Genomic DNA, 13,346 nt, shown 5'->3' with positions numbered 1-13,346 from the left:
GTTTAGAATTTAGATTTTCTTTTAAAGTTAGAAAGGCACTAAGGGGCATATACTGCATAGTTAGTTACATCTCCAGATAGGTTTGGTGTGGAAATTACTTTTGTCATGTTGATATATGAATATTCACATTGAGTAGGGAAAATAAACACTTAACCTGATGTCAATTGATTTTTTTAAAAGAGAGAAAGGGAAACATTCATTTGTTATTCCACTTAGTTGTGCATTCATTGCTTGCACCCCATATGTGCCCTGAACAAGGATTGAACCTGCAACCTTGGTTTTTTGGAATGACAGTCTAACCAACCGAGCTAACCAGCCAGGGCCAAGCATTCAGAATTTTGATTTTGGGAATTGTGCATAAGAGACTGTGGGTTAGTTTTAGAATGTAATTAAGTGTTAAAAGGAATTAATTATGAGTCACATTCAGAATAGTGGGGTATCACTGTGGTGTCAGAATGATGGGATTTTGCCTGGTTTTGAAGGTCTAGATCAGCGGTTATGACCCACAGGTTGAGAACTGCTGGTCTAGATGGAACTTAATTTTTGCTCACTGTTGGATCTTGGGAAACTAGACTAGCACCTGCCACATATTTGATGAGTAAATATTTGGTAGGTGAGTAACTTGTGAAGAGAAGGGGAAGAATGTTCTTGCCAGAGGAAGCCCCCCCAAAAAAAAACATAGCCAAGGAGGAGAGAATGCATTTGGTTACTGTGGGCGAGTCTGTGGTCTTAGCCTGTCTGATGAAGGAGAAGACTGTGCAGTAACTACGGGTAGGTGAGGTGGTGACCATAGTCTGTTTATGAACAAGCCTTACATGCTTGTTCAGCTGTGGAGTTTGGACTTGATTGGATGCTTTACTCTTAAATGGGGATAGAAGACACCTTAGATCAATGGTAGTCAACCTACCGCCCCCTAGTGGGCATTCCAGCTTTCATGGTGGGCGGTAGCGGAGCAACCAAAGTATAAATAAAAAGATAGATTTAACTATAGTAAGTTGTCTTATAAAGATTTATTCTGTCAAACTTAGCAAAAATCCTACATAAAGTACTTGGTAAGTAATTATTATATGCTTTAACTTGCTATAACTCTGCTTTATAAATTTTATAAAGTAAAGTTACTTCCCTACTTTATAAATCACCATTACTGTGGAACCGGTGGGCGGTTAGAAAATTTTACTACTAACGGAGATACAAAAGTGGGCGGTAGGTATAAAAAGGTTGACTACCCCTGCCTTAGATTGTCAAAGTGGTTTGAAAAGTAAAAAGTTAGAAAAAAAAATGTTGTTCGGAATGAATTGTGAATGCCTGTGTTTCCTGCAAATGTGTGTTTATCAAATTTAAGACTGTTGAAGAAGCAGAGATTACTTTGAGTTTGAAGAAAAGGCAGACATTGACCTACTGAATTTGAAAAGTGACAGGGAGGAAATAAAAAAAAGTCAAAATCCTGACATGTGGCAAATAGAGATAGTGATGCCTTTGGCTGAAGTGGACATTGGAAAGCAAAGGGGAGAGAATATGCTGAACCACCGACATGAGCAGCATATTCTTGGTTCAGCATATTCTTTTAAGTGTCCTTACTTGATGTCTTTTGTGTGATGTGTGCATTTATCAGTACCAAGTATGTTCCAGTTTTCCTGGTCCAGGGCTTCAATGGGCACAATGGAACCAGAAACAGAATCTTACACAACTCGAGTGTATGTGTTTTACGTGCTGTTTTCTAGAAGCTTTGTACAAGGTTTATTTACATTTCATTTTTAAAAATAAAAGCCGTGTAGAATAGCATGAATTCCCCCGGCACCTTTTATTATGCATTAGCAATGAACTCTGCTTCTCTCAGGATGGTGACTTTGAACTTGATCAGTTAGCCTGATAGTAATTACCAGTGCCGAGTGATTGTTAGGGGTGAAATAACATTTTTATTTCATTTCTCCATGCGTGTCAGGCACTTCGCATAGGGGCATGTTTGTTTGACTTTAGAATATGATTTGCTCTTTTGATCTCTGGCCCCGAGGTCAAACTCTTTTAGGTCTCTTAGAGCAGTGTTTTTCAACCAGTGTGCCGTGAGACATGGTCAGGTGAGCCGTGGGGAAATTAAACATGGGTCCCCAAACTACTGCCCGCATGCCGGATACGGCCTGTGGAGGCTATTTATCCGGCCCACTGCCAGCCGCCTCCATCCGAACATAAACATTCCCCTCACAATCCTTCCAGCTATCAACGACAAGAAGAGTGGAGGCACAGGGAACGCTCACTGACCAATCACCTTCTAGGATTCATCCCGACCACTAGCGATGAACCAATAGTAGGCTGCCTCTCATCCACACCCAGGAAGATACCCGCTCGGGCTGCTGCGCACTTGTCATTGTGTGGCCGAGGCGAGTAGTTGAAGCTGCTACTCCTCCCCATGGTCCCGACTTCTAATCCTGGTCAGGACTGGAGGTAAATGTTGCCACCACTAGATGAAGCCTCAGCCTCAGCTGGTTATGTCTATCCTGATGGTGTATATAGATATTTGACCTTTTTCTTTTTAAAAGAGGCCCCCCGCAGAGGGTGATATACCATGCTCACAATGCATCACAATGTTATCTAACTTTAAAGCTAAGTTTGCTGATCTTCCTTTGGACAGTTTTTGGTTATCTGTTGCCAAGGAGTTCCCCATTCTGGCCAACAAAGCTATTTTGACATTGCTCCCGTTTTCAACCACATATCTATGTGAACTGAGCTTCTCAAGCTTGACTGCGATAAAAACTAAAAACAGAGAGAGACTGAGAACTGTTGAGGAAGAGCCTCGTGTGTGTCTTGCTACCATTCCTGCCAGGATATCCCTTTTGTGTTCATCAAAACAGGCCCAGGTTTCACACTGAGTATAAATACATTTAGAAACTATATTATTAACTATATGTATAATATGTACTGTGTTAGAGTGTCATTTTGTGTCATTTTGGTAGGTGGTGTGCCCCAGGATTTTGTAAATGTAAAAAATGTGCCACGGCTCAATCACTGTCAGTATTGGGACTAAAAAACCTTTTGGTATTTTGAACTATCTGGACATGGCCTTCTGGCTGAGGGAAGGTAGGACTGACGCTCAGTATTTTCTCCAGTCGCAGGCTCACACTCTGTGTTTCTTGACAATTTTCTTTCCTTTTTTTCCCCCCAACTCTTAGTGGAGCTGCCCTGCACTTTTCTCCTCTCGCAGTCAGTGAGCATTCCCCATCACGAACGTGACTCTGCTACTCACATTTCTTAGCATCCTGAGTAGCCTTGTCTAGACTGATGGGCCAGCCTTTGCTCTTCTGGTTCTTAGTTCTGTTGAGTAACTGAGAGAGAAGGTACATCCATTTGTTAGCATTGCTATAATAAAGTCCCACAGAGTGGGGTGGCTTAAACCACAGAAATTTATTTTCTCATGATCCCGGAGCTAAAAATCTAGGCTGAAGGTGTCTGCAGAGTTGGTTTCTTCTGAGGCCTGTCCCATTGGCTTGTAGATGGCCGCCTTCTCTCTGGGGCAGCCCTGGTCTTCTCTGTATGTCTGTGCCCTCATCTCATAATTGTACCCTGGACTAGGGCCAATCCCAGTGACCACAGTTTAACTTCACTACCTCTTTTAAATACTTTATTTCCAAATATGGTCACATTCTGAGGTACTGTGGGTGAGGACTTCAACCTACAAATTTTGGGGAGGGGGGAGCAGCACAATTCAGCCCCTAACCAAGCAGACAAAGAGGACATTTGAGAAGTTTTTAAAAAAGGAGTAAGGAGAAATAAAAGATGCAAAAAAAAAAAAAAAGGAAAAGTAGCATTCATTTCTGTAAGGAGTCTCAGAAGCCATTATGTGTGTGCAGCACTTTATAACAGACAGAACGCATGTTGGCATGTCTTTTTCCTCCCATAACAACGCGGGTGTAGGATGAGGTCCGCGACCTCAGAGGCAGCATCCGGACTCAGAGGGTTCCTGTCTTTCCCAGGTTCTCAGCTCTGAGCAGCTGAGCTGGGATTTGAATCCCGGTCTTTAGACTTTGGTATTTTTCCTTCATCCGCCAAGGCAGAGAGTTGGAAAGAAAAGTGTGCTCCCCCAGGGCAAAGTTCATGGTGTTTTTGGTGGTGTTTTGTTTTGCTTTGGAAACTTGGGAGATTAGCGGCATCATCTCCTTGTCAGCCAGTCCTATTCAACATTTGTAGTGCAGAAAGTGAACACATAAGGCAGAAAACTACAACTCTTTGGAGAAATACAGAAAATAAGTCACATGTTCTGGAAACCATTATTATTATTATTTTTTGATGAAACTTTTCAAGCATAAAAAAGATAGAGAGGGTGGTACACTGAATTCTCATATTTTTGTTGCTCAGATTCAATATATTACCATGATTTTGCTACAATTACTTCATCTGTTTCTTTCTCCTTAAAGTGAATATAACATAGGTCACTCCTTTTCAGTATGTCACTTTAAAACTGTAAACATTTTTTTTTTTTTTTTGATAAATTTTTATTAATGGTAATGGGATGACATTAATAAATCAGGGTACATATATTCAAAGAAAACATGTCTAGGTTATTTTGTCATCAAATTATTTTGCAAACCCCTCGCCCAAAGTCAGATTGTCCTCCGTCACCCTCTATCTAGTTCTCTGTGCCCCTCCCCCTCCCCCTAACTCTCTCCCTCCCTCCCTCCCATGTCCTCCCTCCCCCCCCACCCTTGGTAACCACCACACTCTTGTCCATGTCTCTTAGTCTCATTTTTATGTTCCACCAATGTATGGAATCATGTAGTTCTTGTTTTTTTCTGATTTACTTATTTCACTCCTTATAATGTTATCAAGATCCCACCATTTTGCTGTAAATGATCTGATGTCATCATTCCTTATGGCTGAGTAGTATTCCATAGTGTATATGTGCCACATCTTCTTTATCCAGTCTTCTATTGAAGGGCTTTTTGGTTGTTTCCATGTCTTGGCCACTGTGAACAGTGCTGCAATGAACATGGGGCTACATGTGTCTTCACGTATCAATGTTTCTGAGGTTTTGGGGTATATCCCCAGTAGAGGGATTGCTGGGTCATAAGGTAGTTCTATTTGCAGTTTTTTGAGGAACCACCATACTTTCCTCCATAATGGTTGTACTACTTTACAGTCCCACCAACAGTGAATGAGGGTTCCTTTTTCTCCACAGCCTCTCCAACATTTGCTATTACCCGTCTTGTTGATAATAGCTAATCTAACAGGAGTGAGGTGGTATCTCATTGTAGTTTTGATTTGCATTTCTCTAATAACTAATGAAGCTGAGCATCTTTTCATATATCTGTTGGCCATTTGTATCTCTTCCTGGGAGAAGTGTCTGTTCATGTCCTCTTCCCATTTTTTTATTGGATTGTTTGTTTGTTTGTTGTTGAGTTTTATGAGTTCTTTGTAAATTTTGGATATTAGGCCCTTATCTGAGCTGTCGTTTGAAAATATCAGTTCCCATATAGTTGGCTGTCTGTTTATTTTGATATCAGTTTCTCTTGCTGAGCAAAAACTTTTAATTCTGATGTAGTCCCATTCATTTATCTTTGCCTTCACTTCTCTTGCCATTGGAGTCAAGTTCATAAAATGTTCTTTAAAACCCAGGTCCATGATTTTAGTACCTATGTCTTCTTCTATGTACTTTATTGTTTCAGGTCTTATATTTAGGTCTTTGATCCATTTTGAATTAATTTTGGTACATGGGGACAGACTGTAGTCGAGTTTCATTCTTTTGCATGTGGCTTTCCAGTTTTCCCAACACCATTTGTTGAAGAGGCTTTCTTTTCTCCATTGTGTGTTGTTGGCCCCTTTATCAAAGATTATTTGACCATATATATGTGGTTTTATTTCTGGGCTTTCTATTCTGTTCCATTGGTCTGAGTGTCTATTTTTCTGCCAATACCATGCTGTTTTGATTATCGTGGCCCTATAATATAGTTTAAAGTCAGGTATTGTAATGCCCCCAGCTTCATTCTTTTTCCTTAGGATTGTTTTGGCTATTCGGGGTTTTTTATAGTTCCAAATAAATCTGATGATTTTTTGTTCCATTTCTTTAAAAAATCTCATAGGGATTTTGATGGGAATTGCATTAAATTTGTATATTGCTTTGGGTAATATGGCCATTTTGATTATATTTATTCTTCCTATCCAAGAACAAGGAATATTTTTCCATCTCATTGTATCTTTTTCGATTTCCCTTAACAATGCTTTGTAATTTTCATTATATAGGTCCTTTACGTTCTTTGTTATGTTTATTCCTAGGTATTTTATTTTTTTTGTTGCAATCGTGAAGGGGATTATTTTTTTGAGTTCGTTTTCTAATATTTCATTGTTGGCATATAGAAAGGCTATGGACTTTTGTATGTTAATTTTGTATCCTGCGACCTTACTGTATTGGTTTATTGTTTCTAATAATCTTTTTGTGGAGTCCTTCGGGTTTTCGATGTATAGGATCATATCATCAGCAAAAAGTGATAGCTTTACTTCTTCTTTTCCGATATGGATGCCTTTTATTTCTTTGTCTTGTCTGATTGCTCTGGCCAGAACTTCTAGCACCACGTTGAATAAGAGTGGAGAGAGTGGACAACCCTGTCTTGTTCCTGATTTAAGGTAGAAAGTCCTCAGTTTTATGCCGTTTAATAGGATGTTGGCTGATGGTTTATCATATATGGCCTTTATCATGTTGAGATATTTTCCTTCTATACCCATTTTGTTGAGAGTCTTAAACATAAAATTGTGTTGTATTTTATCAAAATCCTTTTCTGCATCTATTGATAAGATCATGTGGTTTTTGTTCTTTGTTTTGTTGATATGGTGTATTACGTTAACCGTTTTGCGTATGTTGAACCATCCTTGAGATTCTGGGATGAATCCCACTTGATCATGATGTATTATTTTTTTAATATGTTGTTGTATTCGGTTTGCCAGTATTTTGTTTAGTATTTTAGCATCTGTATTCATTAGAGATATTGGTCTGTAGTTTTCTTTCTTTGTGCCATCCTTGCCAGGTTTTGGTATGAGGGTTATGTTGGCCTCATAAAATGTGTTTGGAAGTATTGCTTCTTCTTCAATTTTTTGGAAGACTTTGAGTAGAATAGGAACCAAGTCTTCTTTGAATGTTTGATAGAATTCACTAGTATAACCGTCTGGGCCTGGACTTTTATTTTTGGGGAGATTTTTAATAGTTTTTTCTATTTCCTCCCTGCTGATTGGTCTGTTTAGGCTTTCTGCTTCTTCATGACTCAGTCTAGGAAGGTTGTATTGTTCTAGGAATTTATCCATTTCTTCTAGATTGTTGTATTTGGTGGCATATAATTTTTCATAGTATTCTACAATAATTCTTTGTATTTCTATGATGTCTGTGGTGATCTCTCCTCTTTCATTTTGGATTTTATTTATTTGAGTCCTGTGTCTTTTTTCCTTGGTGAGTCTTGCCAAGGGTTTGTCAATTTTGTTGATCTTTTCAAAGAACCAGCTCCTTGTTTTATTGATTTTTTCTATAGTTTTTCTGTTCTCTATTTCATTTATTTCTGCTCTGATTTTTATTATCTCCTTTCTTCGGCTGGTTTTGGGTTGTCTTTGTTCTTCTTTTTCTAGTTCCTTAAGGTGTGAAGTTAAGTGGTTTACTTCGGCTCTCTCTTGTTTGTTCATATAGGCCTGAAGTGATATGAACTTTCCTCTTATTACTGCTTTTGCTGCATCCCAGAGATTCTGATATGTCGTATTTTCATTTTCATTTGTCTGTATATATCTTTTGATTTCTGCGCTTATTTCTTCTTTGACCCATTCATTTTTTAGAAGTATGTTGTTTAGTTTCCACATTTTTGTGGGTTTTCCCCCCTCTTTTTTGCAGTTGAATTCTAGTTTCAAGGCTTTATGATCAGAAAATATGCTTGGTACAATTTCAATTTTTCTAAATTTGCTGATATTGTCTTTGTGGCCCAACATATGGTCAATTCTTGAGAATGTTCCATGTACACTAGAGAAAAATGTATACTCTGTCGCTTTGGGATGAAGTGTCCTGTAGATGTCTATCATATCCAGGTGTTCTAGTATTTCGTTTAAGGCCACTATATCTTTATTGATTCTCTGTTTGGATGACCGATCTAGAGCCGTCAGCGGTGTATTGAGGTCTCCAAGTATGATTGTATTTTTGTTAGTTTTTGTTTTAAGGTCAATAAGTAGCTGTCTTATATATTTTGGTGCTCCTTGGTTTGGTGCATATATATTAAGGATTGTTATGTCTTCTTGATTCAACTTCCCCTTAATCATTATGAAATGACCATTTTTGTCTCTGAGTACTTTTCCTGTCTTGTAGTCAGCATTATCCGATATGAGTATTGCTACACCTGCTTTTTTTTGGGTGTTGTTTGCTTGGAGTATTGTTTTCCAGCCTTTCACTTTGAATTTGTTTTTATCCTTGTTGCTTAGATGTGTTTCTTGTAGGCAGCATATAGTTGGATTTTCTTTTTTAATCCATTCTGCTACTCTGTGTCTTTTTATTGGTAAGTTTAATCCATTTACATTTAGTGTAATTATTGACACTTGTGGGTTCCCTACTGCCATTTTATAAATTGCTTTCTGTTAGTTTTGTATCTAGTTTGATTCTTCTCTTTTGTTTTTCTATCATTTGTTTTTGTTTGTTTGTGTTCCATACTTCTTTCCTCTGTTGCTACCTTTTTTAAGTCAAGTGTTTTTGTGGTGGTTTTTTTAGGGGTGGTTACCATTAAGTAATGAAAAGGGTACCTACCATATTCATTGTAGTACCCTATCTTATAAGTATTTCTGCACTTCATCATCCTTTGCTACTGTTAATCTCCATCCTCTCTCCCCTTTTTTTCCTTTGTTGTCACAGTTTAAGTTTGGTTTTATTGTGTTCTTGGTGGAGCTGTTACTTGTGGTGTTGTTTTCTTTTGTTCTTTGAATCTGGTTGGAAAACCCCCCTTAGTATTTCCTGGAGTGGGGGCTTTCTGTTGATAAATTCTCTCATCTTTTCTGTATTTGTGAATGTTGTAAACATTTTTTGACATAACCTTAATGCCACTCAGAGTCTCCTGATTGCCTCCAAATGCCCTTTTTCAATTGGTTTATTCAAATCAGTATGAAAACAAGGTCATGTGTTCAACATGCTAAATTCTGTTTGACAGTAAATGTTCTTGCCTTTTGTTTCTTGTAGGCTGTGCGCGGTACTTTGTTTGCAGGTCTCTGCAGAGAGGAAAGGCAAAATTTGGTTCATTGTGATGTACAATTCGCAGTGATACTTATTTGAGATTTCAGAGTCTCTCACTGAACAGTGCGTTTAACAGACCTTGAAAATGAAAACTGTTCTGCCTCAGTTTTGAATGCATTCCTACAGTCTTCAAGAACCCTCCAAACAGTGATTTCTTTCTGTGTATTAATCAGCACCATATTATTATTTTTAAAGGTTAACATTTTTTGAGAAGAAATTTCAATAATAAGTAAACATAATAGATAGGAAAGTTGTGCATTTTTACACACTTTACATTGGTACATATGAGTACTACTTAACAAACTTACTTCATTAACATTAACTCATTACATTTTGCCTGCATGGAACATTGTTTTATGAGATCATTTTCCAACCATAACTCAAGAATACCAAACTACTAAACAAGTTGATAAACACTTGCTTTTGACAAACATTATTTTGGTAGTCAACAGAAATGCTGCTAACCTCAGATAGCAAAGACTCTGAATGCAACTGTTAACAGCTTTTTAAAATATGACAATGTTGTATTTTGCTAACATTTCGTCTCTTCCAATAGGTATAAACGACCAAGGATTGTACAGAGTTGTGGGGGTGAGTTCAAAGGTCCAGAGACTTCTCAGTATGTTGATGGGTATGCCTCTTTTCTAATCATTTTCCATGCATGATATGTTTATGTTCATTGACGTCACAAGTTAATATTTCATGGTCACACCCAGTGTACTTGTGAATCCATCCTTCTGCCTAGATTTGTTTTCTCACAGTCAACCCAGAGAAGTAGATTAGTGTTGGCCCCAGCACAGATTATCCACTTTTTCTCAACTTAACTAAAATAACCGAAGGAGAAAAGCCTGCAGCTCATGGGCGAATGTCTTCTTTTGCTTCCTTCTCCTAGGAGCGTAGCAGCCAAGGCTGTGTGATTTGTGTGGCTTCTTCCAAATTAGCTGTCCCGAGTCTTAACAACAGTGCGTTTGATTGGACAAGACCGCAGGGACGTGCTCATTTTTTTTTGGAGCTTCCAAAACTGTCGTTTGACAGCAAGAGTCTGGTTCCCAGGGACTCATTGGTATTCACGGGGACTTGTTTGTAGTTTGCACCAGGCTCTGCTCCAGAACCATGCACGCTCCATCTGTGCTGATAACATAGTGTTCTTTGGCATCGCGGACACAAGGAAGCCAGGAAACGACTGCTTTACCCCAGACTTTGTGGGAGTGACGGAGCGCTTTTCCACTGCGCGCTGCTGTCAGCTTGGTGCCTCCTGTAAGGGGCCCCACGTCACTCCCCAGCCCAAAGCACACTGCCTCCTGAGGAGCGATGATCACACATCAGGCTCGAGGGCCTGGATGTCATCGTGACTTTGCTAAATATTAATTAATTTGATATCTCACTTTAACAAGTCAACGTTAACAACGCCCTCCGGTACACTATCCGTGCATTTATACCTGTCTACATCTTAAATCATTGGGGCAGAGATTCATGTTTAGGAAGCAGAAACCAAGAGGGGTAAAATCAACTGAGATGTTCCAGATAGGAGTGCTTGTTTGGCTGTGGTAGAATTAAGGATCTCAGAAGCAGTGACCTGGAGTTAGTTGTGAAGCCCAGGAAAAAGGTTGCCCGTCCTCAGTTGGAGGGCCTTTTTAGAATACATTCACTTTCGTGAGCTCTTTCTGTTTTCTGCCTCTCTTGGTTTAACTGGGGTGTGCAGCGCTGGCCGTCAGATTTTCCTTTTCACTGTTAGCGGTCTCCAAATCAAATAGACTCAGCGTGCCAGCGGTTCAGTAGCAGCTGGAAGAGTTTAATGGGACTGTCACATCTGCTTTTAGTTAATTTTAAAATTAGAAACACTTCTCTCATTTCCAAGACGGTGTTAGGATGATTAGAAATGGGAGACTGTTGATACCAGAAAGGGTGATTTTGGCTGTAAGGCACGCACAGTGGCAGTAAATTGGGTCTAAGGATCCTTGCATTATTTTTATTATCTTCTTGTTCATGTTCAAGGGCAGTTCAAACAGGGTGTCTCTGTGGTCACCCCGAAGTGTTAAATTGTCCCCAAATTTGTTCTTAATCTCATAAAATCCAACATGCTCTGCACCCCTGAACTCAGGTGGTCGTTGCCTCCACTCATGGGAATGGCCTCCTTGGCAGTCCTTAACTTGCAAGGTATTTTAAAACCTCTAAGCCCTCAAAACATCATGACCTGGAAAACCATTTTCACTTCCTGGGAGACTCAGAGCAGAGAAGTCCAGGACCCAAGCGTGACACAGCTTCATTTGTGTTTCTGGCAAAGGAAATGCAGTGTTTTCAGTAATACTCTGCAAACAAAGGATGTTAGAGCATTAACGTGAAGGAAAGATACTTGTCTGTTAGGTTTTTTTAATTAACTATTAATTTATTTAAAGGGGTTATACAATGCATATTATTTTAACTTAACCTATCAGTAATTCTAAGTATAAATATAAGATTGTGAGTTGCAAGCTTTGGATATTTTTAGCATTAATATCATATACCAATGTAAACTTTAGCTCTTGACAGAGTAGATTTATTTACTTTACTTAAATTTAAGATTTTTTTTTTTTGTATTTTTCTGAAGTTGGAAACAGGGAGGCAGTCAGATAGGCTCCCGCATGTGCCCAACCGGGATCCACCTGGCATGCCCACCAGGGGGCGATGCTCTGCCCATCTGGGGTGTTGCTCTGTTGTGACCAGAGCCATTCTAGCGCCTGAGGCAGAGGCCATGGAGCCATCCTCAGCACCCGGGCCATCCTTGCTCCAGTGGAGCCTCGGCTGCGGGAGGGGAAGAGAGAGACAGAGAGGAAGGAGAGGGGGAGGGGTGGAGAAGCAGATGGGTGCTTCTCCTGTGTGCCCTGGCCGGGGATCGAACCCGGGACTTCTGCATGCCAGGCCAACGCTCTACCACTGAGCCAACTGGCCAGGGCTAAGATTTTCTTAAGGATATTTCTTTTCTTCCATTCTGATTCAGCAGGTATTCAAATTGAAATAATTTATACTTCAAAAAAAAGGATTTTTGAGTTTCTGAACAGTCATATATACACATAGATAGTCATTCTTTCCAACCTTTCCCACCTCTCTACATTATTTTAAAGTTTTATACCTTAAAGAGAAAAAAAATTGGGTGAGTCGCTTTTAAACCAACCAATGCCTCCCCATCTAGAAAATTAATTCTGGTAATTTTGCCTGTTTGTGGTACTATGTACTTATTTTTTAAGATTAGTGTTCCTCCAGATAATGCTTATTTCAAATTTGAATTTTTGAAGCTCCTTTTGTTTCTAATGCATTTTTCTTTGGGCAAGTGAAAAGTTTAATTTTTAAATATGTGAGAAAAAGTGCCAAGCGATTTTATATTGTTTTGACAAGAACTTCAGTTTACTTAGTTTCATTTAGTTCTTGAGAGCTAATTATTTAATTTGGTATTATATATATATATTTTTGTTTTTGAGAGAGACAGGTTAGGGAGACAGGAAGGCAGACAGGAAGGGAGAGATGAGAAGCATCAACTCATCATAGTTGCGACACCTTAGTTGTTCATTGATTGCTTCTCATATGTGCCTTGATTGGGGGGCTCCAGCTGAGCCAGTGACCCCTTCCTCAAGCCTGAGACCTTGGGCTTCAAGCTGCCAACCTTGGGATCATGTCGATGATCCTGTGCTCAAGCTGGTGACCTCGGGGTTTCAAATCTGAGACCTCAGTGACCCAGGTCGGTGCTCTATCCACTGTGCCACCACTGGCCAGCCAGATTCGGTATTATGTTTCTATTATTGCCATTTTACATAAAAATATTTGTGTATTCTTTAAAATACTTTGAGTATTTTTAAATTTTCTTTTATTGATTTGGGAGAGAGAGAGGAAGGGAGAGAGAGAGAGAAGTAGCAATCTGTTATTCCATTTGTTTCTGCATTCTTTGATTGATTCTTGTATGTGCCCAGACAGGAGATTGAACCCATAACCTTGGCATACCAGGATGTTGTCAGTAATTGAGCTACCTGGCCCAGGCCAAAATGTTTTGAGTATTCTCTAAATACTCATGTAAAAGTTTGGATGGTTTTGTTTCTTTTCTTTCTTTCTTTCTTTCTTATTTATTTATTTAATGAGAGGAGGGGAG

General features: G+C 39.2%; 1 protein-coding gene across 2 annotated transcripts in view; it reads left to right on the top strand.

Moving 5' to 3' along the window:
• ARHGAP10 (Rho GTPase activating protein 10) overlaps positions 1-13,346 on the top strand; it is a 294,328-nt gene that overhangs the window by 178,210 nt on the left and 102,772 nt on the right. Inside the window, exon 14 of one of the 2 annotated variants that reach the window (XM_066281179.1) lies at positions 9,786-9,860. The exons of the other annotated variant lie outside the window; for it this stretch is intronic. Within the exon in view, the coding sequence (XP_066137276.1) occupies positions 9,786-9,860 (75 nt within the window). The remainder of the gene's footprint in view (positions 1-9,785; positions 9,861-13,346) is intronic. 2 annotated transcript variants of the gene reach the window in all.

The sequence above is a fragment of the Saccopteryx bilineata genome, chromosome 1 (genome assembly GCF_036850765.1).
Source record: "Saccopteryx bilineata isolate mSacBil1 chromosome 1, mSacBil1_pri_phased_curated, whole genome shotgun sequence".
Classification (NCBI taxonomy): Eukaryota; Metazoa; Chordata; class Mammalia; order Chiroptera; family Emballonuridae; genus Saccopteryx; species Saccopteryx bilineata.
This window is presented reverse-complemented; position numbering and strand designations above follow the sequence as displayed.